The 26,586-nt window shown below is 40.3% G+C and overlaps 1 protein-coding gene across 2 annotated transcripts in view; it reads right to left on the bottom strand.

The window, feature by feature from the left end:
- Galnt5 (polypeptide N-acetylgalactosaminyltransferase 5) overlaps positions 1–13,367 on the bottom strand; it is a 42,637-nt gene extending 29,270 nt beyond the window's left edge. Inside the window, exon 1 of one of the 2 annotated variants that reach the window (XM_059259145.1) lies at positions 11,947–13,367. In XM_059259145.1, coding sequence (XP_059115128.1) covers positions 11,947–13,367 — 1,421 coding nt within the window. Of the gene's footprint in view, positions 1–4,488; positions 4,533–11,946 lie in introns of those variants that run through there. The other variant, XM_059259146.1, reaches the window with a different exon arrangement.
- Between the last annotated feature and the right edge of the window lie 13,219 nt (positions 13,368–26,586).

The raw sequence follows: 26,586 nt of genomic DNA, 5'->3' as shown, positions 1-26,586 counted from the left end.
GAGCGTTTCTGACTATATTTAAGGATTATATTAATTACCCATGGCTGCTATAACACCTAAGATTTCTGCTCCACAGCTTCTCCTAATTCACCTAACCTCTCTTACATTTTGCTATGAGCAGAAAGAAGTTACCAGGTCACACCTTCATAGCTGTGCTTGCAACTCTCCTTAACAAAATGTCCAAGTTCATCACCTCCAACTTCTGCTCATCTTTATGTGACAGCGGACACAAATGAGGCAAGCTCCCTGTCACTCTGTAACACACTTTACCTCTTCTCCAGATTCCCATCACCCGCTGCTTAGTCCCTGCAAGCCACCAGGAGAAATACTGCCAGTGCCCGTATTTTGACCAGTATTTTCTCATGATGACATCATGTTCACAGAGGTGATAGAAATGTCCTCTGCAGAGTACCTCTCTTTCTTCTGACCTTCACTGGCATCCTTAGCATCCATGTTGCTTCTATTAACATCTTCAGGAGAAACATTCCAGATGTTTCCTATCACGGTTGCCAAAATTCTGCCAGCCTCTGCCTTCTATTTACTAATTACCAATTCTGGCACACAACATTCACCTTTTCATTATGTAAGGAATTGTTGCAGACTGTGGGAATTAGGAAGTAAATGCACCTTTGAAGAGCCATTTTCATCAATCCACCCCAAGGACTTAAGATGTTAAGGTAGGAAATAGCTTTGATTTGGGAGGGGCAACATGCCTACATATCTTTAAATGTGGGACTCCCCCTCCCCCTAATGCAAAAATAGTTTTACTTATAACTTAGAGAAATGTTAAATTAGCCATTTACTCTCTCATTTTTTTTTAAAAAAAAACCATGGCTTCTTTAAAGTTTATAAGTTTGTAGAAATCTAATGAAATATTAATTGTAATACTTTGCCATGAATTAAATATTGATACTCAAGTTTAGGAAAGAATTAGGAAAAAGACAGACATCAAATGCAGGCTTGCCATGTATTAATAAAAAATTTGTATTTAACTGTATAATCACCAACAGTTGGAGGACAATTTTGGAAACAAAATTAAAGTCTGCAATTGATTTTATAAGGTAGCTTATATCTCTAAGGTAGGGTTCCAGTTCTCAGAAGCTGTGGTGGTGAGTAGGAAAGCTTGGAGGGATGAGAGGGTGGTTCACTGAGAAGGGATAGCTGGGCCCAGAGTACAATGATAAGTCCAAGCCAGATGCAGGAGCAGTGTTGTGTAGACTATTTTGTAAGAAATCTTTTAAAAGGAGGCAGAGAGCTGCTAGGTGGGAGGAGGGTAAACGTGTTAGCCTCTTTCTCTCCCTTTCCTGAGTGATGAAGCCATATTCAGGGGTGTGAGGGATGGTACAGATAGAATTAAGAACTGACAAAAAATTCTCAATGACTGTCAAAGTTAGTAATGGAGCAGGCTTTCCTTGCATTGGTCAACCTCACAATGGTGGCTGATGCAGCTGACACGTCTAGTCCCTTTAGGCCATTCTCAGTATTTTCCTGGTCTCCTGAGATTGTGTCCTCATCTGATTTTCACCCTTTTCCCAGCTCTTTTCCTTCAGTTTCTTTCTTAGCTCCCTCCCACCCCAGTTCTTCATAACCACTGTGTAGGTGGTTGTGAGAGCTGAGTGCATGGCTTTGTCTGACCAATGAGCACCCAGCTCCGTGCCATTGTGGACAGCTTCTTTGGCTCATTTGGGTATTAGCTTCAATATTTCCTTCACAGAGCTTTCTCTGGCCACCCTGTCCAAGTACAGCTGTTCTATTACTCTGTTATAGCTACCTGCATTTCTTTTACAGCTTCCATTTGTCAGTTTTATTTCCTTCTCTTCTACATCCCAGAATTTTTGAATGTTTGTCAAATCTGCTTTCTTCCTGTATTACCACAAGCTCCTTGGCCTGTTGCACATATATATATTTGATAAATCATATTGAATGGATGGATGAGAGGACAGAGATGGAGTAGAGCTTAAATTTAAAGCCTGAAGAGCAAGAGAGAAGATGTTTTCCTTTGAGACGGGAAAAAAGGTGATAATATATACAGGTAACTTCATGTGCAGGGATGAAAACCTAAATTTTTGTTGGGTAATTTTTAATCATCACACAGGACCCATAGATCCTAAACTTTTTAAATATTCATTTATTTATATGCATGGATATTTACTTGTAAGTATGTCTGTATACCACATGCATGGAGTTCTTTTGGAGGCCAGAAGAGGGTGATGGTTCCTCTGGGATCAGAGTTACAGGTGGTTGTTAGCTGCTATATGGGTGCTGAGAATAGAATTAAATCTTGGTTCTCTGTAAGATCAGTCATCTCTCCAGCCACTCATGTGGCTCTACCTATTCTAAATACCTAACTTGTGTAATAGTCATGTAGAATAAACTTGTAAGTTCTTTATCTGAAAAAAAAAAGTACACTCTTGGAAATACCTTCCATTTAAGCTAGACACTAGTTGGAATCTTTTCTCCTGTGATATGACAGAAGTCAGGGTTTCCAGTGGGAAAACAGGAACAGGTAGTTTGCCTTACTTGGTTGATGTAAGAAAATTTAGAATGTTTTGGAATTCAAAGGAGAAATCTCTCCTAGATACACATTCAGAAGACTTTCTGGTACTTAAAACTGGGCACGGCTAGAACCATATAATATAGTGCTGGTTTGGGTAACCCAACATTAGGTCACACACTTTTAGGAACGTGATCTTCTAGATCAATAGACAGGTTAAACATGTGCCAAGTGTCTAACAAACCAGGTTTCTTGTTGTTTATTCACAGGCATAGTTGGTCAGGGCAGACAGCGTTCAGCACGAGTAACGCTTGCTCTTGACACAAGTAGCGACAGCCATCCGGTTTCATCTAGATTCCACAGGCTGCAAAACCACTTCAAATTATTCTCCCCTGCCCCACGTACAGTGAATTATCTTTGTTTCTGATTTGTCTGAGTCTTAATTTCTGCTACTTTTGCAGACGAGAGAATAGCCACGGAAATCTGACCTGCATGATATTTGGGTTTGTGAATTTTTCTGAGATTAAGAATTGATTCTATTCTAAGTAATTTATTATACAAACTAGGTGTTTAAATCTACAGTTCCTGTTATCTGCTAAAAATTACTCAAACTCATTTGCTTACAGGAGTCTGGGATTCTAGGTTTGGATCAATGCAGCAATCCAAAGGCTACAGATTACGGGGAACCCAAATGTGAGGGCTTTCATCATCCTGAAAGCTGATGTAAGACTGTGGTTGGGCAAAGGCTCAGGATGTGGAAGGACAGTGAAGAGCTAAGTTCAGTCCTCTGTGGCACTGCCTGGCTTCATGAAGATTATCATGCCCCTTAATCTTCAGAACCTCGGATCACTCATTTTTTAGGATGAAGATTATGATGTTTGCATCACAAAACAGCTATGCAGGTTTGACGAGACAATGGATATAAAAATATGGGACAGGCATCACTCAGAAAAGCCTGTGTGAGAGCTTGGAATAGCTCTCTATCTAGACTCACAGGTTCTGACGTGAAGCACTGCCCTGTCCCAAGCAGTCCTTCATCTTAATCTAGCAAGTGCCTGTTCATTTATCAAGAGACTCCAAAGCTTATGGTTCACCTCCTCAGCTTCTGTGTGCTCAGTCCTTGGCCACTGACTTGATTTGAATGGAGCCTATCAAGTTCAGACCATTTCAAATCAGAACACTGAGGGAATGATAACATTCTCTCGTTTCTATGAATTTTTCATTTTATTCCAGCAGAGGCAAAACACATCATGTGGGTCAAATCTCAGTCTTTATGGGTTTGAACAGAAGGTCGGAAGAATATGTTTCAACTTCTATTTGCAATTCAACTACAGCCTCCATGGGAGCCTTGAGTGGCCTTCACTCTCCACACTCTGATATCTTTGGGAGCATCGGGAGAACCGAGTGGCCAGCCGAGGTGCTCTGTCTTGAATTATATTCTTTCCTAAGACCTTACAATTATTTGAGCCTCTTTGCCCCTCGCTGATAAGGAGGTATACTGATATGAGGATTTCACTTTTATGTTTTGTTCTTTTTAGGGTAAACGATCCTTGACATTTAGCTAAAATCACCTGACTGGGAGCTCTGAGAGCCGCTCCTCCCCTTCCCACTAAGACTTTTAGCCAGGGGATGCTGCAGTAGCTGAGGCAAGTAAGTGTCATCAGAGGGAATGGACTCAGGCTCGGAAATACATCCCACCAGCACCAACACTCGCCACTTTAACAATAGTCTATTTTGAGCAGGCAGCTGTCAGGGTGAAACTGGGATAGAGGCAGAAGCTAAGATGGAAGTTCTAGGATGGAAATAGTACTGGGGGAGGGCAGGGCACCTAGGGGGCCATTTTTCTTGCTTGCCCTACTGTGTATGACCATGCGTAAGTCACTCCTCTCCTCACACATACTCTGGGATATAGGTAGTCACCTTGGACTCTTCACCTACTCTCATCATCTTGTGAGATTTTCTGTGCAATGTCCCTTTGCCTTCTCACCTCTGACCCCTGTGTGAGGAAGAAAAGAGTCTTAATTTCTCCCAAAGTCATCTGAATATAAGGAATCAGAAGGAGGTTATGGAGCCTGTAGAAAGAGCACTCAAATTAGAAGTTGAGGAATCTTATGGATCTCAAGTCTATTAGTTGGTTTCCGCTTTTCTCACCAGTAAAGCATGCAAGGCACATTCTTATCCTTAATACTGCTGGGAGGTGCTTAGTATAAAACGCACATGCATATATAACATACATACACATACATGCACCCATCACTGTCTGGAATATAATATGAATGTTTTGTGAGCAAGAGATAGATTTCCCTTCACAAAGAACCTTGGCAAACCAAAGAGGCCTAGGCCTATCATTGTCAGGTAGACTAGCTGGGGTCAGAGAGAACTAGGCTGGTGAAGGGCAATGATTACCCAGTGAGGGCAAATCAGAAGACTAAGCGTTGGTATCCAACTTATCACTTTTGAGCTGTGAGCCTCTGTCTTTCTGTGTGTGTGTGTATGTGTGTTTCTTCATTTGTCAATAAGGAGATGTAATATTTTATCAGTCTGTCATGGCTGTTGTGGTGGTCAAATGGAATAACAGACATGAAAGATAAAGGGTATCAGCTGTCTGCCACTGGTGTGCTGACTCTTGCCCAACAATAAGAAAGTATGGTCTGCAATGAAGTCAATGCCATTGCCTGAATTACCTGCCACAATGTCAACCTTCAACACCGGGATGACGGTGACCCTATCAACCTTGAAAAATTGTTCTTAAGGTAAATAAGGATTCAAGTGGCAAGAACTTTGCAAATGTTCTTTTTTCTATCTGAAGTCTCACACATGGCACACAACACATTCAAAAGGCAAGCCCATTTAAAAGGCACTTGAGTTTCGCATAATAAAGATGTTTTCCAGGGAAGTCTAAATAGCTCCTTTTAGTTTTAAAAGAAAATTCCCCCTCTCTGTCAGTCTTTCTCTGTCTAGTTAGAGGTGAATGTGACAGAGAGGGGTACCTGAAGGCTTTGGAATTATCTCTCAGCCATATTTAAGCATTGTTATGTAATGTGGTTTAGCTTCTTCTAAACATTCCTATTTTTTTTCTAAGTTTTCTTACCCTTGGTTGGGGGAAGCAAAGAGACTTCTTCCCCTTTTTGGAAAGTTCTGTTGGAACAGGTCAGCCAGAGAGCACAACAGGAAATTGTGTTCTGGGATTGGAGGACCCAGGGAAATATTACATGAAGCATTTGATAAAATGAGGCTGATGATTGTATATGGCTCTGGATTAGATGTCTGAGAAAGCTGTGAAAAGGTTCAAAGTCCTGTACCCTTTTATGCTCTCTCAAGGGTATTTTTAGGTCATGGGCAGCATTTAGGAGGATGTGCCCTGATTGATGTTAACTTTCTCAGTTTTGTGTTAATTAGGACTCAAATAATTGCTGTGGGATGTTGTTCTGTATGCTATGAATATGTGTTGCTCTGATTGGTTGATAAATAAAATGCTGATTGGCCAGTAGCCAGGCAGGAAGTATAGGCAGGGTGAGCAGATAAGTAGAATTCTGGGAAGAGGAAGGGCTGAGTCAGGAGTCACCAGCCAGATACAGAGGAAGTAAGATGTGAAGGCAGAACTGAGAAAAGGTAATAAGCCATGTAGCTAAACACAGATAAGAATTGTGGGTTAATTTAAGTGTAAGAGCTAGTCAGTAATAAGCCTGAGCTAATGGCCAAGCAGTTATAATTAATATAAGCTTTCTGAGTGATTATTTTATAAGTGGGCCACAGGACTGCGGGGGCCTGGCAGGACCAGAAAAACCTTTCTACTACATATAATGGCTGTTTTGCTTTGAATTAATGGTTGCACTATGTTTATATTTCTCCTCTCTGATTGTCTTTCTCTTTCTAGTTAGAGGTGAATGTGACAGACAGGGGTACCTGAAGGCTTCGAAATTATTTCTCAGCCATATTTGACCATTGTTATGTTATATGGTCTAGCTTCTGCCTTTTAAACACATTTTTCCTCTTATTTTCTTTTACATATGACTTTTTTAAAATTATGAAACACAACCCTGAGCCCTCTCATATTGATACATGTCTGCTCATGAATGCACGTTTGCATGCACAGATATACACACTACTGAAGAAGCAGCATCAAGTCCTTTCTCCTGCAGCTGTGAAATCAGGAAAGAGGCCTTTTAGGTGGTGACTTTCCTTGTCACGGATGGGTTCTTCACTGGCTGAGAAACCTCACAGCTGCTCCAGGCTATTGCAGGTCATGCTCTCCAATCACTATTAACCGCAAAATCACCCCCACTATACCAATTCCAATGTTCATCCCATATAAAAATAAAATCTCGAATTTTAACTAATTTTTTTAACTTTAACTTTTTCTTTTTCTCTCAGCCTGGTAAACTTCAAGCAGCTTGAGATTTGGGAGTAGATATGGTCAGCTATTGCCTGCCTCCCAGCCTGTCTTCCTTCTCCACTAACATGTGGCTTTCTTAACCTTCTTAGAGTCAACGTTAAGATTCCAGAAACTGTTCCCTCAGTAATTTTGGCAGGTTTATAGGAAATGCCCACTGCTATCTTTTGATTTTCATGAGTGCCAGGAGAAAAACCCTTCTTTTCCAGGTAGGAAGAAATCAAAGTACTGGTTGACAGTCCTGGTTGCGAACTAAGACAGCAAAGATGGAGTTTAATGGCTTCATGGGAAAGTTTGGCAGAGTTCTATAGGAATAGCCAGCATTAAGTTAGGCTGTTACAATACAGCAGACATAGATGAGGGCATTATGACTAAGAGTTTTCAAGTTTTGTTTAATGAGTATGAGTATTTTTCTGCATATATGTATATGCACCATGTGTACCCTGTAGGTCAGAAGAGGACATCAGTTCCCCAGGACTTGAGTTACAGATGGTTGTTAGTCACCATGTGGGTGTAACAACCTGGGTCTTCCACAAGAGTAACAAGTGCTCTTAACTGCTGAGCCATCTCTCCAGTCCCAACTCTTATTCACTGGCAGCGAAAATTTCTGTAATTATTTTTATTTTCTCTAAGTCCAAATTCAGGAAGTGCACTCTTAAATAAGTTCATTTTTGAAGATCCATCCTAAACATAGCTAAAGAAAGACTTTCTCAAGTAGAACTGGCCTATTTAGATGGCGAGGACTTTGGCTCAGCAACACATAAGTGTGTGTGTGTGTGTGTGTGTGTGTGTGTGTGTGTGTGTGTGTGTGTGTTTGGGGGGTGAGCTATGTGTGCTATGTATGTATATGAAGTGTATGAATGTTGATTAGTGCTGATGCAAACACACTTTAAGACCTAAGAAGAAGGACTTCAATGATTCGGGGTTATTTTGTTTGTTTTTTACTTTTAAAAGGTTGAATATGGCAGTTTAAAGTGATTGTCAAAAGAATATTTGATTTTTAGGTATATTTTGTAAGTCAATATACTAGATGAAAATGAAATTCTATTTCATTTCTTGAATGAAAAAAATCTAAACAAAAGCAATTTCCTCACTTGAAAATCAAAACATTAAAATTAAAACTAAAAGAACAAAAAATGAGCTAATGAATAAACACAAATTAGTTAATAGCTCAATGTAAAACAGGACATAGTTATCTTAAGCCAAATGATGATGTACTCCACATATTCAACATGAAAAATCAGGAAGCAACTATTAATTTATGAGCTTCATATGAATTAATACCCTCTCATTCATCTATCGTTTAATAATAGCATTAGTTTTCAAAACCCATTCCAGAGAAACATACTTTTAAAGTCAGTATGTGCAAACTTGTGTCTTTGGAATGCTCAGCTCTGTGCTGTACCCTAGGGGAGAATGAAGTAAAGTTGAAAGCAGTTTCCACAAAAGCTTAGAACTTCAGTGTGAAGGCAAAAAGATGCTCTTGTTAGTGAGGAACCAAAGTGCAAAGGGAAGGCTGCATCCACTTAGCACTTTTGGAGTTTAGTGGTCACATCTATGTCATGGCCCAGGCTACACTAGGATTTTGAGTAATATTGGATCAGCATGTGAGGGAGAAAATGGCAAGACCATGTAAGCAGAGTGCAGAGGGAGACTGTGAAGAGATTAGCTAATAAAATCAACAGGCGATAGTCAGGAGCATATTGTATGAAAAACATAGTCATGTGAGCTGGGGAGCTGGCTCAGTGGGCAGGTAAAGCTCATGCTCTGTAAGCATGAGGATGAGAGATAAGAACCCCAGAATCCACCTATAATCTCAGCACTGGGGAAGCAGAAATGGGGTCCCCACAGTAAGCTGTGGGTTCTGCAAGAGAACCTGACTCAATAAATGAAGCAGAGAACGAGTAAAGACACCCTCCCCCACCACACGCATTCACACTCATGTGAATATGCGCATACATACACACACATCACCTACAATTTTTTTAAGTGTCATGAGACTGGTTTCCTATGCTGAGGGCCCGCCTTGGGAGACACAGCATGTACATCAGACTAGTTATCTACTGCCAGGGAAGAGAAACACAGACAGCCCTGAGAAGACAGTATGAACAATGCTGGTGACAGAGAGGAGTCCTTTGTTTTCAGATAAGACCTTGAGATTGGATAGCACCTTAGAAATGTCTCCCTGGGGTTTGGAAAGAAAAGGCTGGAAGAGTTGGTTTGGAAAAGAGACTCTGATTTTAAAGCTAAAGTAGGAGAAGTTGTCCTGGCAACCCTGCCTGTCTCTTCTACTTAACGTCAACCTCGTCCTAACCTATCAGTTAATTTAGCCCTAAATTATTAACTAGAATCTAGTCATTATCTGTACTGAGAGAAATGAAATCAAAATGAACATCGCAAACCCATCCTTTTAATCCCTTTTCAATCTATAGTCAACAGAAGTTTTGATATAGTACTTACAGTGTTAATGAATCTATAACAGCACTTTTGTTTTCAAATGTAAACATCAGGAAGCTATTCCTAAAGTTTTGAAATCCAAAGGTTACAGTGGTCTGCACTTCAGCTAATTACAAGGCCTAGTTCTTTGACCACACTCCCTCCCCACGCATATATGCATATGTTTTCTTACTATGATTTATAATAATTTTCCAAAGATGACTAGAATTATTACCTTAAATATTATATTCACGAGTAAGACATTTCAGGTACGTCATGATCAAAGCTGAAGAAAAATAATATCAAATTTTTTTTGAGGGAAAAAAACCCAAAACCTTGTTCCAAATCTTGCCTACTCAAAAAATCCCACGTGTTTTTCATTTATGTTTTCTTCCAGACTTTCATGTGAACGCATGATTTGCAAATATTTATACTCAAAGTCTGAATAAAAGAAAGGAAACTTTATATATCCTCCTTTAAGGGAGAGTAGCATAAAACGGCCAGAAATCCTTTGGGGGGTTCTCAATAGGCTTCCTGATGGCTAGCTTTTCTCCATCGGATGGGAGTAGAGGGGGCAGAGCATCAGCCAGGCAGCTTTCCCAAAGACACACCTATATTTAGCCAAGGTGGTTTGTGTGGCAAGAGGGAGGGGACTTGGCCATGTGCTCTCTGACTCATCATCTCAAGCACACGTGTCAGTTTCAGGCACAGCTGGACAACTTCCTGCAGAAGGCGGAGTCTGATTGTAGCTTTCCTGGGCTCAGGACTCCACTTCCCAAACTAAACTATAAATTAACAAGCTCTGGGAGCCGTGGAGCCTTCAATAAATCAGCTGAGTGATAACATTGGTGCTTGCTGTTGGCCTCACACACTGTTCCTTTTTCCTTCTTACAGCTGGAGCCTGTGCTGCTGTGCCCTGATTCTCCCCCCAGCTGGTAGCAATCTGCTGGGCACACTTCAACAATGCTGCCTTCAAAGAGACTTCATTTTTCTGCTCTCCTTGTGCAAAGCTGTAGTTAGTGTGCAATACCGTGACATGAGGATTCCAGGTTGTAGCTGGTCTAACATAACTTTTAGAATCTCTTTTTGCAAGATAATGCACAAGAGACAGGAAAGAGAAGGAGAATTTTGAATGTGAATTTTAATCATTTCTCTTCAAAGAACTAGGTCAATGATCAGAGACAATTTAAGTTCCTAGGACCTCAGTTTCCTCCTCTGGGAATGTCACTGTGTTCTTTAGGATGTATCACCAATTTGAGGAATGTGTGTAGCACAGTGCCTACTCTAAACAGGCCAGTGGTGCACGGCCAATTGCTCTGTGTCAGTGGCTAAGTGACTGAACTGTTCTCTTTGTGGCTGACGTCACAATGAAGATGCTACTTTTGATACCATGAGAGAAGGTTCATCTGTACTTGCCTTCTTTCTGATAACCCTGTCCAAAAGCTTGCCCCAGCTTCCTGTGTTCAAAAGAAGCATTTTCTAAAGAAGCCAAAGAAAACCATTGTTTATGTACCACACACATTCAAAGTCTCAATCTTGCCATTTGCAGATTCCAGCTTCCAGGCTGGCTTGCTTAGGGAACTGAGTTGTAAACAGAGCTATGTTATTAATGAATGGGTAATAAACACATGGCTACAAGTACCCTCACTTATAAACGCACCGAAGAAAGTCACAGCCTGCATTTGAATCATTTGAGTCATGTCTGTGACTGGATACACCTTCTGGTGATGAAGTAAAGGAGTTTAATTGTTGGAATTACTGGATCATGAGGGTCATTGGGAAGCTTTAGAAGTGCAGTACTAGGAGCAAGTGATACTCCTCTAATAGGAAGTATTAGAAAGATACTAATTATGTGAGCACCTTCACCTATTGTCAGGTCATAATGCCTGCCCTCTCTTTTCTCAGGCTCATGAAGTTCACCTACATACTTGTAGACTCCTGTAAATGCAGAGACTTTGAGTGGGATTATTGTTAGCAAGCTGTTGAAGCTCCTATAGATGTTTGCTTGCTGATAGACTTTTTCTAGCATTACTGTTCCCAATGACTGAGTGCACAAATGTCTGCTGTTCTCACCAACAAAAGGACTTTTAAGTTTAGAGATTAAATCATGTCCTTTCTTGTCCTAGTTATCATTACTCATGGTTATTCATATTTTAAGATTTAAGTTCAGGGAGACTTAGGCGACCCAGTATCAGTGAATATACCAACTTTTCCCAGATACACTCCTTCCAAGCTTGTAAGCAATGAAAACTTCCAACATGATAATTTACTCCATTTTCACTGTTATAATGGAATTATGCTTTGCGTTTTACTACTTAGATATAGATTATCACGAAATGAATTGAATGCCTCTACTCATTTAAACAGATTTTTGACAAAGGGAAGAAAACAAAACCTAAGGAGGGGACCTGAGATGCAAAGATAGAAAGAGAGCACAGTGCGTTTCTGATATCACAATTTTTCTCTGTGTGCGTGGTAGACTATTTGGCTAGCATCGAATAATTCTTGTCAAATTAATTCTCTAGGTGGCCAAAATTCATTGAAACTTAAACTGCAGTGAAACATTTCTATAGAGCAGAGCCCAATACTGGGCTCAAGGAAAGAGAAGAGAAATGGTTCTTACCCAGCAGGCCTTGTGTCTTCAATGGCTCTGTCCACTGGAATCAAGTCACTAAGGTAGACGTTGAAGTTCCCTTCTTTCCATCGTCGGTCTGCCTCCTCCTTCTGTCCAGGGGGAACAACTACAGGGCGCCCAAACTGACCTGGAGCATTGGGATCCCTTGGAGAAAGAGTCACATCGACTCTCAGCACACGGTGCCTTCCAGGGGTTTCAGGGGCATTTGTGTGGCTTTGCTGGTGTCCCGTAGTCTGGGCCTTGGCAGTTAAGTTTCTTCTTGCTGAGTGGAGTTCCTCTGCTAAGGCCAGATTGGCTTGAGACATCGCTCTCTGTGGAGCTAGTAGAGAGGAAGATGTCTTGCTTTGATTCCTGGGCATGTGTTTTCCTTGGCTTCCACCCAGTAATTCAGGAATGGCAGTTTGGGTTTTAGGATCAGGCATCTCTTTGGTATCTGTCCTCAGGTCCTCCTCTTTGGTTATAATCACAACCTGGCTTTCAGAGAAATTCAGTTTCTTCCCTGGCACCACTTTGGCCCCATCATCTTCTGGCAAGCCTCCCAGCTGTGTCTCATTCATAGATTGCTTCTTTAAACGACCCGTGTCAGCGATGAACTTAAAAAGAGGTAGCACTTTATGGCCTTTGTGTTTTAGTCCTTTACTCTGAGCCTCAGTGTTCTTTGTGGCTATGCCTTCCCCAGATTTCAGGATTGGAGGGCTGGCAAAGCGTGTCTTCGCTTTTGTTACCGTCTGTGATTGCTGCTTTGATCTGTCAGTCATGACACCAATGGTCACGTTCAGGGTCCGTTCAGATGCTTGCTTCGATGCATTACTGCTGAGAGTATGATTCTTCGGGGCCTCTTGTGTTTTAGCGAAGGTTTCTGTATGTACTAATATTTTGGTCAGTAGAGTTCCTCTTGATGCTGTGGATAGGGTCCTCTGCGATAAAACTGTTGTTCGCTTGGGTGCCATGTGCTGGGAGGAGGCTTCAGGCTTGCGGGCTCTCATCTCTGTCTTCTGCATGGTAAGAGACACTGGGAGGGTTTGTAGATGGGCGGGATGCCACAGAGGCACAGCTCTTTCCCTTCCCAGGGGGATCTGCATTTTCCCTCTCCTCTGGACTTGGTCCATATTCTCTTCAACTTTGTGTACGTGGTCCTCTCCCTTCCTAAAGTTCTCCTCGGCCCACACCCCATGCCGGGGCAGCCCCATCCCTGTGATGCTGGTGTAGAGGATCTTCATTTGGTCTGGCTGGACTCTGAATCCTGTCTGCTCCCTCCTTCTGATGTCTTCATTGAGTATCCCAGTGCTGATCTCGCTGAATGAGAGGCGGAGAGCTGCCATGTCAAAGAGCAGGCAGATGACAGAAGCTACAAATATAAATGCCAAGACTCGCCCACTTCCTCGGAACAACTTTCGGATCTTGTTCATGGTACAAAGACGTGCCTTGCAGCTTGCCCTCCCTCTGAGTCTGCTTACCTGGAGTGGAGAGAGAGTTGAGACAGCAGCAGCAGAAGCAGGAGCCAGGCCCCCCCCCCCCCCCCCCCCCCCCCGCCTCTCCTGAACCTAGCAGGAAACAGCCGTCCAAGAGGGAAAAGCTCAGCTCCTACTGACTGCCTGTCACTCTCTGCCTGCGTGGCATTTCACTGAAAAGTATCTATGCCTGCTCACTGGCCCTGGCTAAGCCCTAGTAAACACTGGCCCCAGGTGACTCCCAGAGCAGTCAGCTGCAGCCACGGGACAGTTCACTGCATCTTGTCTGGGAGGGTCCATGTCCACCTTCTTTCAAGCCTAAGAAAAGGTGGGGCTAGGATGGTGCTGCCTGCTGCCGCTTCTCTCCTCCCAGTTCCCTGCATGCTGTAACTCAACACCACTTCTCAGAAGGAAAACATTTCAAGCCATTACCCAGAAAACTTCATTCAGCTCTCACCTTCTGTGCTCTATGAGAGAGCGTGTGTTTTAAGGGCAATTAAACAGAAAGCAAACTAACTTAGAGGGCATGTGTTCCTGGTTTGTAACCCCACCTACCCCACTCCTTACTCATTAACCCTGTGGTACCCAGATGCTGGAGCGCTCTGCTGGATCAATTAATTCTTGACCTTAGTGTTTCAGCTCCAAGAGGTTAATGGCTTAAAGAAGGGGTATCTTATGGCCTCATTGCCAAGGAGGACTCTTTAGCTATCCAAAAGGCTTCCACAAACACATGAACAGGTACAGAAACATTTCTTTGTACATACTCATTTTACACTAGTCCATCTTTTTTTTTTCATTCTTAGACTTAATAGACTGACACAATTTGTCACATTCCTATAGAAGATTCAAGACACTTTGCTATGATCTGAATGTCTGTGTCCCCACCAAATACAAGTGGAAACCCTAATCATTAATTGGGTGAATTATCGTGTAAAGTCTTTGGAAGGTGGTGAGATAAGGAAGAAGGAGCCATCATGCATTAGACTAGTGTCCTTAGAAAAGAGCCCAGTGATCTGCCTTGCCCCTTCTGCTGTGTGAGGGCACAAGAAGAAGAAATATTGAAGGAACCAAGCGACAAAACGTTACTAGACACCACCTCTGCTGTTCTGGACGTCTCAGCCTCCAGAACTGTGAACACTTAACTGATATTGATTATAGACTGATATTGATTATAGACCACTTAGTCTATGGTATTTTTTATGGAAACTTAAATGGATTAGGACACTCATATATCAGTATTTACTCAGTCATGGACCGGTAATAGCTTGACAATTATGCCAAGACTTTGACTAGACTCTGTGTGACCCTGGGAAACCGAAATGCCAGTAGTTTTCACATGGCTTTGACCTTAAAACCACTGGGAAGTCCCTTTCTACCAGTTGTTTATCTTGTTGCTGTCACTTGATAAAAGTTACTTAAGGAAAGAAGGGCTTATTTTGTCTCACAGTTGGAGGGTGCAGTCAGTCGATTGTGGTGGGGAAGCCAGGTACAAGAGACCGAGTTACAGTGCATTATCTGTAGTCAAGAAACATAGAGAAAGACCAGTGGTGGCCTTAGCTTCCTTTGTTGTTTTGACAATCCAGTATACCAAATTGTAGAATGATACCACCAATGTCTGGGGTGGGTCTTCCCACTTTAATTATCCCAGTCTAGAAAATTCCTCAGAGATGTGACTTGACTCCTAGATATTCTAGACCCTATCAAGTTGCCAATATTGACTGTCGCCACCCCAAATTCTGGATAACTGATAAGCAGGAAGTAGAAATGATTTACTTTCTGGTATTATATTTTTAGAAAAATTCCCAGGTCTTTCCAATGTGCAGTCAAACTTGTGACACCCTAGTCCTCGTAGAAAATCTACCCCTCTCTGGCTTTGAGAACTGTTCACATGATGGTAATTTCAGATGTCGGCTTGACTGGCTTAAGACACAGATAGCTGATGAATTATCGCTTCCGTGTATTTTTGTGAAGATACTTCTGGAATGGCCTGGTGTGTGAAGCAGTGAGCTGAATAAGAAAGATATAAGCAGGCACTACAAGTTCAGAGAAGGCAAATTTACTCTTCCTGTTCCAGAGACAGGAGGCTCAATTCTGCCCAGAACTCAGTTATCAGAACTTCAAAATTCTCTGGCCTTTGGTCTTCAGGACTTGCTCCAGCAGCCTTCTCAGTTCTCAGGCCTTTAACTTTAGACTGCCAACTACACCATTGGCTTCCTCTGCTCTTGGGGCTTTCTGACTTGGATGGTATCACATTGTCAACCTCCTAGTTTTCTAGCTATGGCCGACATATTGTGGAATTGAGTCTCACCATCCATAATTGTGAGCCAATTCTCCTACTGCATCCTTTGTTGTCTATCTGTCATCTACCTCTCCTGTCTGTCCATCCTATTGTTTCTGTTTCTCTGAGTAACACTGACTATAGACCATGATGGTTAGTGCTAATTGTTAACTTAGAAAAGCCTAGAATTACCAGGAGGTGGGCCTCTGATTGAGCTTGTGGGGGATTTTCTTAATCTGATTAACTGAGGTAGGAAGACCCACAGTGTTTGTGGGCAGCACCATTTCACCGGCTAGAACCTGACTGAATGAAATGGAGAGAGTGAGCTGAGTACTAGCATGTGTGCAGTAATTTATTACTCTTCAGTCTTCAGAGTAGACAGCTAGTAATGTCACTAGCTGTCTTACATTTCTGCCACCTTGACTTCTAGACAATGATGAGATTTGCTGGAATTGTGAGCCAAACAAACCCATTCTCCATTAAGCTGCTTTTGTTGGGGGTGGTTTATTACAGCAACAGGAAATGAAGCTATGTTACAACCCCATCATTTTTGTGAATTGCTTGTCAGAGTAATACCTAATAATAACTATGCTCCACAAGACAACTGAACAAGGATGTGCACTTTGTCATTGCTAATTATAAAGATTGTGCAGCAGGTCTGAAATTACTGCTCAGGATCTATTTTCTGAGAAACTCTGAGATGATATGATGCCATTTACTCCAGAGAACCAATCATCCATCCTTTGAAGTAAACATGGGGTGGGGGAGTCTCTATTCTTTATTCTTAGGCATTGCCTTCTACAGTGGCTGAACAAGGCTCGTACTTTGCCCCTAAGGAGATAACCCAGATGTAACATGACATTTTAGCCCCTGATTTTCCTTACTATTCAGTACCTGCCTTACTACTCTGTATTAGAATATCCATACAAGTGGTAGGATTAGAGCTCAGCTATTTCTTCCATACATATCTGCCTTTATTCATCCATCCTTCTTGTATAGCTTAGGTCCTATGTAAGATAAAAGCACATAATTACTAACATTAAGGACATCATAGGTTGTAATGGGCATGGAAAGATAAGTACATTCTGGATGTTAATATACAATATCTAGGATGAGAAAAACAAGCCCTGGATTCTGTGGTGACATAGTTCAGTAAGCATGGATAGTTTTTAAAGAGTCTACTTATGGACTTGAAGGATAAAATAAGAATATAATTATCGCCTCTTGTTATATTGTAGCCCAGAGAAGAAATACCAGTTGAACTGTACAAAATTGATGAATTAGCAAAAGTGTATAAATGAAGACAGACTGCTGCGGGAATGGAAGCTCAGCTTTTGAGAACCGCAGACAGGCTCCGGTTTTAGCATGCTTGTGTTTCCCTGCTAGCGTCCCAAGCACTTTGCTGAGCTCTTTCCTCTGAGCGTCACACTCAGTACTTATAATAGCGCAGCAGAAAGATAAAATCTTGTTCTGTAGACAGGAAATGAAAACGGAGAGAAGGAAAATGCCTTACAGTAGACATTGGAAGAGCAGGCTCTTGAATACAGCACTGTGTGATGCTCTGGTCCATGTAGTTAAATGTTGTAGAGAGCTGTTCCTCAGACTCAGGGCTTCTTAAGTTCTTCACCAAAGAAAATTTTATGTGAGTCTGGGCCTATAAATTAAAGCAATCTATTTGAAATGAATTCTTTGCTATGCATATCATTTAACCACGTACTAAAGACAAAAGCAAATTTGTATACTAGTGAGGTAGGCATATTTAGTTTAACTTAAAGAATCAAATATTTGATACTGTTAAATATAGAGCATCTTCAGCATTTTCAGCATTAATATATAGCATAAAGTGGCAGAAATGAGTGTGTGTGTGTGTGTGTGTGTGTGTGTGTGTGTTACTTATTTTTATCAAGTTGGCATAAACTAGAGTCACTTTGGGAAGAGATAACCTCAGTTAAGGTGACTAAAATGATTCCAGCAATGACAAAAGAAGTTTATCTGAGTATTTTGTCTTATTCTTAACATTATTATTGCATTTTATTTTTCTAAATATTTTAATTTATTTTATGTATATAAGTGTGTGCTTGAATTTATATATGGGCACCAAGTATACATTAGTTACTTTTATGTTGGGGAAATAAAACACCCTGACCAAGGCAACTTACTGAAGAAAGGATTGATTTGGAGCTTACAGTTCTAGGTGAGTGGAGCAACGCTTGGTAACAAGCAGCAGGTTTGGTGTAGAAAGAGGAAACTGGGGGATCACATTTTTAACAAGCATTGAGCAGTGATGAATTGAAAGCAGGCAAGGCTTTTTACTCTCAAAGACCACCCTCGGGGACATACTTCCTCCATTGTGTAAATCTTCCCAAACAGCGTTATCACCTCTGGACCAAGTATTCAAATGACTGAGACTATGTGGGACATTTCTCATTCAAACCATCACAAAGTGTGTGCAGTGTCTGTGGAGGTCACAAGAGGGCATCAGATCCTCTGGAACTGGAGTTACAGGTGGTTGTGAGCCACCTCATAGAGGTACTGGGAACTGAACCTGGGTCCTTTGAAGAAACAGTAAGTACTCTTAACCACTGAGCCATCTCCCTATTCTCTGTTATTACATTATATTATGGATTCAGTCATGATAGCTTTTCACTGAGAGTACACTATACACTCAAAACATAAAATAGATGACACTGTTTCTGCCCCTAGTGGCCTAAGAGCTTCACTTAGAACTTTATCAATCGAATCACAATAATTGACTGTCAGTACTTCAAAATAAAATATATATGTTTAGCATCATGGTTAGTTTGCATCAAAATACCATGTTAAGCCCCAAACCAAAATGCTTTGTAGATTGTCTACAAAGTTGAAATTGAATCTAGATATACCTCCACTTAAAGTGGCATCATAGAGTCATTCAAAGTCTAGTAAGAAAAATAAAAAATATATGACAAAGTTAATTATGCTGAGCAGCCTTAAAACACTATACTAGATATATTCTTTTCCCTCTATATCCATTTTTCTAAGATCAATAATTTATTTCTCTATGATTTGAAGGAAAATGCAGAGAGAGTTAAAGACTTATATATTTACCAGAAGTAAAGCAATTAATGCTAGATTCCTTTTCAGGCTGCTACCATATGATTCAGGAACAGCCATGAAGTTTCTATCAGAGAGAAAAGAAACATGGACTAAACCCCAAGATAACAAAATGTGGCCTTGGACCATTTCTGAAGCATTGACTTGGCTGGGGACAGTCACAAAAGCATGGCTATGTCACACACTCAAGTGCTTGCATGGGATAGCAGAAGCTGGTCAAATGCAATGCTGCAGTCTCAACATTGCAGGTACTCAGGGATATGGTGTTAGTTTCTGACAATCCTATGAGCTGTGCATCTCCTAGTCATTTCTTTTCTGGACATATTTGATGTTTTTGTACTTCAGATCAATGACTATGATGGATCAAATGGAAGAAAAAAAAAGAAAATTTGAACACTCTATCTTTAGAAGGAGTCAGACATTGCTCCACAGATAACCTTCATGTGGGTTATTGGTGCTGGTTTTACTTTAGTTGAGTTGCTGTCCACATTATGAGCAGAAAGCCGATTATTTAAAGGTTGTTTACTGAGGGGGCTGCAACCAGAAAGCAAATCTGTTTTGCCTTGGAGGTTTAATGACCTGATTTCTCAAGATTATGTGCATATTTATTTGGAGTAGATATTAGTGCAAATATATGTAATTATAACAATGATCCTTGGGAAGCTTCTGGAGATGTTCCAATTTTTCATGTGGCTCCAACTGTGTAGTTTGAAGTAAAAAAACAAAACAAAACAAAACAAAACAAAAAACATACATTTTAACTTACTCTGTCCTATGTGCTGTGGGATGGTCTGTATGTCAAGTGTGTTGCTGATTGGTCAGTAAATAAATCACTGATTGGCCATTGGCTAGGCAGGAAGTATAGGCGGGACAAGGAAAAGAATTCTGGGAAATGGAAGGCGGAGAGAGAGACATTGCGAGCCGCCATCAGGACAAGGAAGATGTAAGGTACCAGTAAGCCATGAGCCATGTGGCAAAGTAAAGATTAATAGAAATGGGCTAAATATAAGAGTAAGAGCTAGACAATAACAGGCCTGAGCTAATGGCCAAGCAGTTTAAATAATGTAAGAGTCTGTGTGTTTATTTTATAAGTGGGCTCTGAGACTGGCGGGACTTGGTGGCGGGAGCTGGAGAGAAATTCTCCAGCAACAAATGGCGTCCAACGTGGTGGCAAGAGTTTCCACCTAAAAACTGAGAAAAAAGATTCTAAAACGGAGCTAAAAACAGCTTTTTAATTGTGTCTCTCAAATGAGCAGCAGCTGCCGGTTTGAGCTACTGGCGGGTTCCTGGCGTGTGCGCTCAACCTGCAGTATGGCGGGAATCAGGCCTCTGCAAGTGGCACATTAAGCTGCGTGGTGGATTTAGCCTTTGCAGGTACAAAACAAAAAAAGAGGTTTCTGGGCTACACGCTGCTTGGATAAAAGCATTGACCCACGATAGCTCCCAGAGCTGGCGGTAAATGTAGCCATGTTGGGAAGCTGAGGTGGGCGGAGCCAGCAGCCACAGCTGCTGCAGTTTAAGGCAAGAGATTCACAATAAGACAGATTCAGATGTAATAGTTTACAATGTGTGTAAAAGATACGTAGGCTTGAAAGAGACAAAAAAGGTGATATATAGAGTTATAGAAACAAATACATAGTTTTAAAAAATAAAGTCATTAAAGAGACAGTAAAGGTAGTATAAAAAATAAGCCACGTAAAAATGGATATTACACAGAGAATCTGGATTGTGTTGTCTTTGGGATTTTTAACTGCAGAAAAACATTTGATTGTAAAAGCTATAGAGTTATGCCAAAATGTATATTTTAAAGATACCTTGACTTCAAAATTTGGATATAAGGATATGTTGCTTTGGAAAAGAGTCTCTTTTGTTTCCACAGAAAGCCAGAGGCTATGGATTTGTTCCAGATTAAGATACATCAGGTTTGACCAGCCAAGACCACCTGAAAGGTCTCCAATGACACCATGGCCCTGATGATCCAACATCCAGAATGGTTTCAAGGCAACTGGCTCAGACGACATACCCTCATGGACTATTCCATAATTCTAAAATTTTCTTTGTATCCCCATAAGATACAGCGCCCCCCTCCAGCAGGAAGTAGTAAGAGAAACTACGCCCAAATTCCCAAATATACCAAGCTGGCTTTAGAGATGGAATTGGCTCACTCCCCCTCTAAACCCAGACATACTGCTCAAAAAAAAAAAAAATGGTTAAGAGATTCTTGTGTCCCAAATCAGAAGAGCCCTCTGGTGTGGGACAGAGAAAAACCAATATTTTTATTTAAATCAGGTTGATTATAAATACAATCTCTTTCTAAAACAAAAAGGGGGATAGTTTAGATATGATAGGATGAAAGGGTAGATTAATGAACCTACTTTTAAAGAGTAACAACTTGTTTAAAATGTTTTACATTGCTATAGATTTTAGTTTATTGATACAAGTTTAAACTTAATTTTTTTATACTGTATATATATTTCTATTCTTGTTTGAGGTATTATGTTTATGTAACTCATTTAAAATTATAATGGATAATTAAAAAATAGATTAATAATTAGTCATCTATGATAATCATATTTGTAGCCATGTTAGTTAAGTCTTCTAGGTATACATAGTTATATTTCAGATAGATAGGTAGTCTTCAAACACTTCAAAGACCTACAGAATATGGCATTTAAAATGTTTTAAAAATTTAGACTTTCTGGACAGTAAGACATGTCTGCTCCTGACAGCACCGATTTACTTCAGAGAGGAGGATGGGCATCGAAGACACTCCATATGGAGCTTATCTTCACCTTGACAAAAATAGCCATTTGGGCAAGAAACTGTTCTTGCCTGGACTGCCTGATCAACTGGACATGCAGGACCCATACAAAGGTGACCACTAAACTTTGCTTGACAAAATGGTCCTTCAGGTTCCTGCTTTGCAGAGAAAACTGCCAGACATTCTACAGGACACAGAGAAAAGTGAATAAGAGACTCTAGGCCTGTGGGCTGAAGACAGATGCCCCAACTTTACAAGAGAACTTTGAATGACTGTCCAGGCTGCCAGCTGTCTCTGTCTACCCTACAAGACTCCTAAAAGTTGCTTATATCCTTCTCCATTTCTCAGGTAGTAGTATATCCTTCTGAGGTCTTTGATGTGGTTAAAGACTAGATACTTACAATTTTCCTTAGTGATAATAAAAGATAAGTTAGATATAAAACCTTAAACTTACAAATATAAGATAGATAGGATCTCTTCTTTAATATTGTAACTGTAATTCTTGCTTGATAATTGTTTTGTTATATGTAATTTTACTATGTTAAAGTTAAAACCTTCCTTTTTAAGAAAAGAAAAGGGGAAGTGCTGTGGGATGGTCTGTATGTCAAGTGTGTTGCTGATTGGTCAGTAAATAAATCACTGATTGGCCATTGGCTAGGCAGGAAGTATAGGCGGGACAAGGAAAAGAATTCTGGGAAATGGAAGGCGGAGAGAGAGACATTGCGAGCCGCCATCAGGACAAGGAAGATGTAAGGTACCAGTAAGCCATGAGCCATGTGGCAAAGTAAAGATTAATAGAAATGGGCTAAATATAAGAGTAAGAGCTAGACAATAACAGGCCTGAGCTAATGGCCAAGCAGTTTAAATAATGTAAGAGTCTGTGTGTTTATTTTATAAGTGGGCTCTGAGACTGGCGGGACTTGGTGGCGGGAGCTGGAGAGAAATTCTCCAGCAACACCTATGGGTGTAATGGGCATTGTCTTAGTATTTGTATTGCTGTGAAGAGACACTATGAGAATAATAACTCTTAATAAGAAAAGCTGGGGCTGGCTTACAGTTCAGCAGTTTAGTCCATTATTGTCATGGGAGCATGGGAGCATAGTGCTGGAATGTTAGCCAGGAGTTCTAGATCTAGGTCGGAAGGCGTCAGGAAGAGAGAGTGACACTGGGCCTGGCTTGAGCATCTGAAACCTCAAAGCCCACCCCCAGTGACATACTTCCTCCAACAAGACTACACCTACTCCAACAAGGCCACATGTTCTCATAGTGCCACTTCCTGTGGGCTTATGGGGGCCATTTTCTTTCAAACCACCACGTGCATAGAGCAGGATCACTTCCCCCATTCTGTGTTGTTTGGATATACAACCTTACTAATAACAACTATATACTGAGAATGCAACCCTAGGCAGGTCTCTTAGCATTGGTACCAACAGCATTAGATTTTTCCAGGCCAGAGCACAAGCTCTTCTCCAGGGTGACTTCCCATAATTAGAATAGAATGTGGGTCCTTATTCTATGCCCTTGGCAAGTGTCACAGAATCCTCCTTATTGTTAGTGTGAAGTTGGCAAATCTAGCTTGATCTCTAGCCTCAAACCTTTAATGAAAATGCAGCATCTTATTAATATGAGTACCAGTTTTCTGGCTTCCTGTCAGTGGACGTTTAAATGATCATGCTCATATGTTTGAATGCTTGGTAACTTTGGTGGTAAAACCATTTGGGAAGAATTAGGAGGTGTGGCCTTGCTAGAGAAGGTGTGTCACTGAGGGTAAGATTTTCAGTTTCCAAAACCTACACCATCCCAATTAGTGCTCTTTGCCTTGTGTGTGTGGATCAGCTACTTCTCCAGCATCATGCCTATGTGCCTGCCTGTTGTCAGGCTCCCTGCCATGATGATCATGGACTCTCATCATCAGGAACGGTGATCCCCAGATTAAGTGCCATTGTTAATAAGGTTCCTTGGTCATGGTGTTTCTTCTTAGTAATAGAAAAGTAACTAAGACACATTCCAAGTCAGTCTTTCAGGTTATTTATTGTTTCCTGATCATGTGAGCATATTCTTGGCAACTTATTTCTGATTTTGGCTCATCATATTTATTCTACTGCTCAACTCCTATTATAAAGCCATAAGTGGGAATATATTCACATATTTTACAGAGAATGTAAAATGTATCGATGTATCACTTAAATTATTTTTCTAATTTTATAAGAAAATTGCATGCATTTATGGTGATGCTTTAACATAGATTGTGAAATGATCTCACTGGTGTTACCTGCTATACACATATCAACCCACTTACTTTTTTTGTGTGTGTTGAGAACTTTGAAGATCTCTCAGAATGATCTAATGTATATTAGTACTCCATAATTATTCATGCTATAATGCTACATGTGCAAGTCATGCTACAAAAGTGAGACTTTTTAGTCTTCAAACCTGTTCCTATCTTTCTCTGAGCCTCTAGAAATCCCCATTCAACTCTCCCTTTCTGAGTTTGTCTGTTAGATTCCAGATGTGAGATCATGTGGCATTAATCTCATTGTTTCTGCCTTGTTGCATTCAGCATAATGTCTTTCAAATTTATTCACTTTGCTATGAATGGTAGGATTTCTTTATTTTTAAAATAAGAATGATATTCCATTTCTGCATTTTCTTTATTCATTCACACATGATGGATTCTTAGGTTGATTACAGGTAGAGCCGTGAAGAACCTGAGAATGCAGGTATTTCTTTGAAAGATTGATTTATATTTCCTTTAAAGATATATACCCAGAAATGCAATTGTTTTATAAAAAAAGACTAGGTGCTTTTAATTTTGAAATGGGATCTATTTGGAGACAAGTAAGGATGAACAGAGGTGGAAGAAAGTGATGTTAAAGATTTGTATCTGATGACTTCTGATCTTTCTCCCTCTCCCCTCTCTCACTCTTTCTTTCTTTCTTTCTTCTAAGAAGAAGGTAGATCCTTTACAAACAATGAAGAGTTAGGGATGGGTGATAACAAAAGGCAAGATTACAACAAACATAAAGACTGAATCAGCTTCTAGTAATGATTCCTGAATTGGTGTAGCATTTCTTCTGAAAATTTAGAAAAGTTCCTGTGATGGCTATTCTTGGTTGACAACTTGACTACACCTGGGATTACCTAAAATCCAAATGACTAGATATGCCCGTAAGAGATTTTTTTCTTAATTAAATAATTTGAAATGGGAAGACTCTCTTCTAATCCAGATCTTTGAGATGGGAAGGTACACCTTTAACCATGATTTTTTGAGGGAGGAAGATCCACCTCTATTCTGGGCCACATTTCTGCTGGCTGACTGTCTAAAGGACATAGAAGATGGAAGGTTCCTTTCTTTGCCTGCTGGCTCTCACTCTCCCTGGCAATAGAGCTCACGTCTTCAGATTCCCATGTAAACTGAAGACTAACTGAGACATCCAGCCTTGTGGACTGAAGCACTACTGAGTTCTTGGACCTTCTTTTGGTACACAGCCATTGCTGGAGTAGCTGGACCACAGCCAATCTATTACCTCCACTCCCTTTCTATAAGTTATTTTTCCTGAATAATATAGTTCCCTGAATAATAATAATACAGTTATTCTCTGAATAATAATTCAGTCGGCATGACAGAATACTCTATTTTATAAAATAGTTTGAGCAGGTACAAAGAAATATTTTAATGCCAATGGCATGCAGATTAACAGAGGGGTGATTCTTACACTATCTTTTCAGGGTTCTTGATTGCTCAGGCTGAATCTGGCCCATTGGGGATTTGTCTGTTCCAATTCTCTCTCCTGCTTTCTGAGAGGGTTAGACAAACAATTTAGCTCTGGCATGGTGGCACAGAACTTCATAATGAATGATTCCATTTAGGTCTGCTGGGACCCAGTACAGGGCTCAGTTCAAACCAACAGCCTCCTGCACATTTTACTTAACAGTGGCTGGTATGCCAATGCACATGATAAAGTTTTCAACCAGTAGTTAGAAGAAAGAAATGCTCAGATACTTTTTCACTTTGTTTTCTACAATACTGAATATAATTTATGTGATAAAGTACTTGAGAAAAATAACATCTATCCCACAAATTCCATAAAAACAATATGTACAATATTTATAAGGAAGAAATAATATTATTAAGCATGTTTAGAAATACAGTATGTAATTTGAGCTTTCTATACATTTAATGTTTATAATATACTTAATTTATATATGCATATGGACTAAAAATTGTCAATAGCATAAATATGTAATTTTTAAAATACACAGAATACATTTGTTTTATAGCATTACTTTTCTGGTAAAATTACAATAGAACTTTTAATCTGTCAGGATTTTTTCTGTAATGTTTTGTTACTTCTTTTTTTAAGAATGTAGTATAATTACAGCATTTCCCTTCTCTTATCACACTCCTTGCTCTCATCAAATTCATGCCTTCTTTATTCATTGATTGTTGTCACACGCATCTATGTGTATATATACATATATATTCCCAAATATAAGTTGTTCAATCTGCATAATGTTATTTGCATGTATGTTTTCAGGGCTGACCATTTGGCACTCAGTAACCAATTTGGTGTGTTCTTCCCTGGGGTCTCAGTATTTTTTAGATGCCTGTAATTATATGTGTAGTGTTGTGGCCTTATGGTCTTTTCCCCATTCATTCTATCATGTCTATTGTTGTCTTTATTCAGCTCATGTTTGGGCAGTCCTGCTGGTGAGACTTATTGCTGTAGTTTCTGATATCACTTGCAAACAATTTCACAGCCAACTCCCTGAGTTTATAAGGCTCCTACACTCTTTTCTCTACCCAACTTCTGCAATGTTTCCTGAGCGGGAGTTGTTCTGTAGATGTATCCGTTGGGACTATGCTCCACAACTCTGAATTTTGATTGGTAATAGTTTTTTGTAATGTTTTCCATCTGTTGCATAGAGAAGTTTCTTTGATAAGGGTTGAGGATTATACTTATTTTTGCATATAAGGACAACTGTTTAGAATGTAGTTAGGGATTACGATAGTAAAATGACAGTTGTAGATTCTCCTCCAAAGC

The sequence above is a fragment of the Peromyscus eremicus genome, chromosome 4 (genome assembly GCF_949786415.1).
Source record: "Peromyscus eremicus chromosome 4, PerEre_H2_v1, whole genome shotgun sequence".
In the NCBI taxonomy this organism is placed as follows: domain Eukaryota; kingdom Metazoa; phylum Chordata; class Mammalia; order Rodentia; family Cricetidae; genus Peromyscus; species Peromyscus eremicus.
Note: the sequence above shows the minus strand (reverse complement) of the source record. Positions and strands in the feature narration are given on the sequence as shown.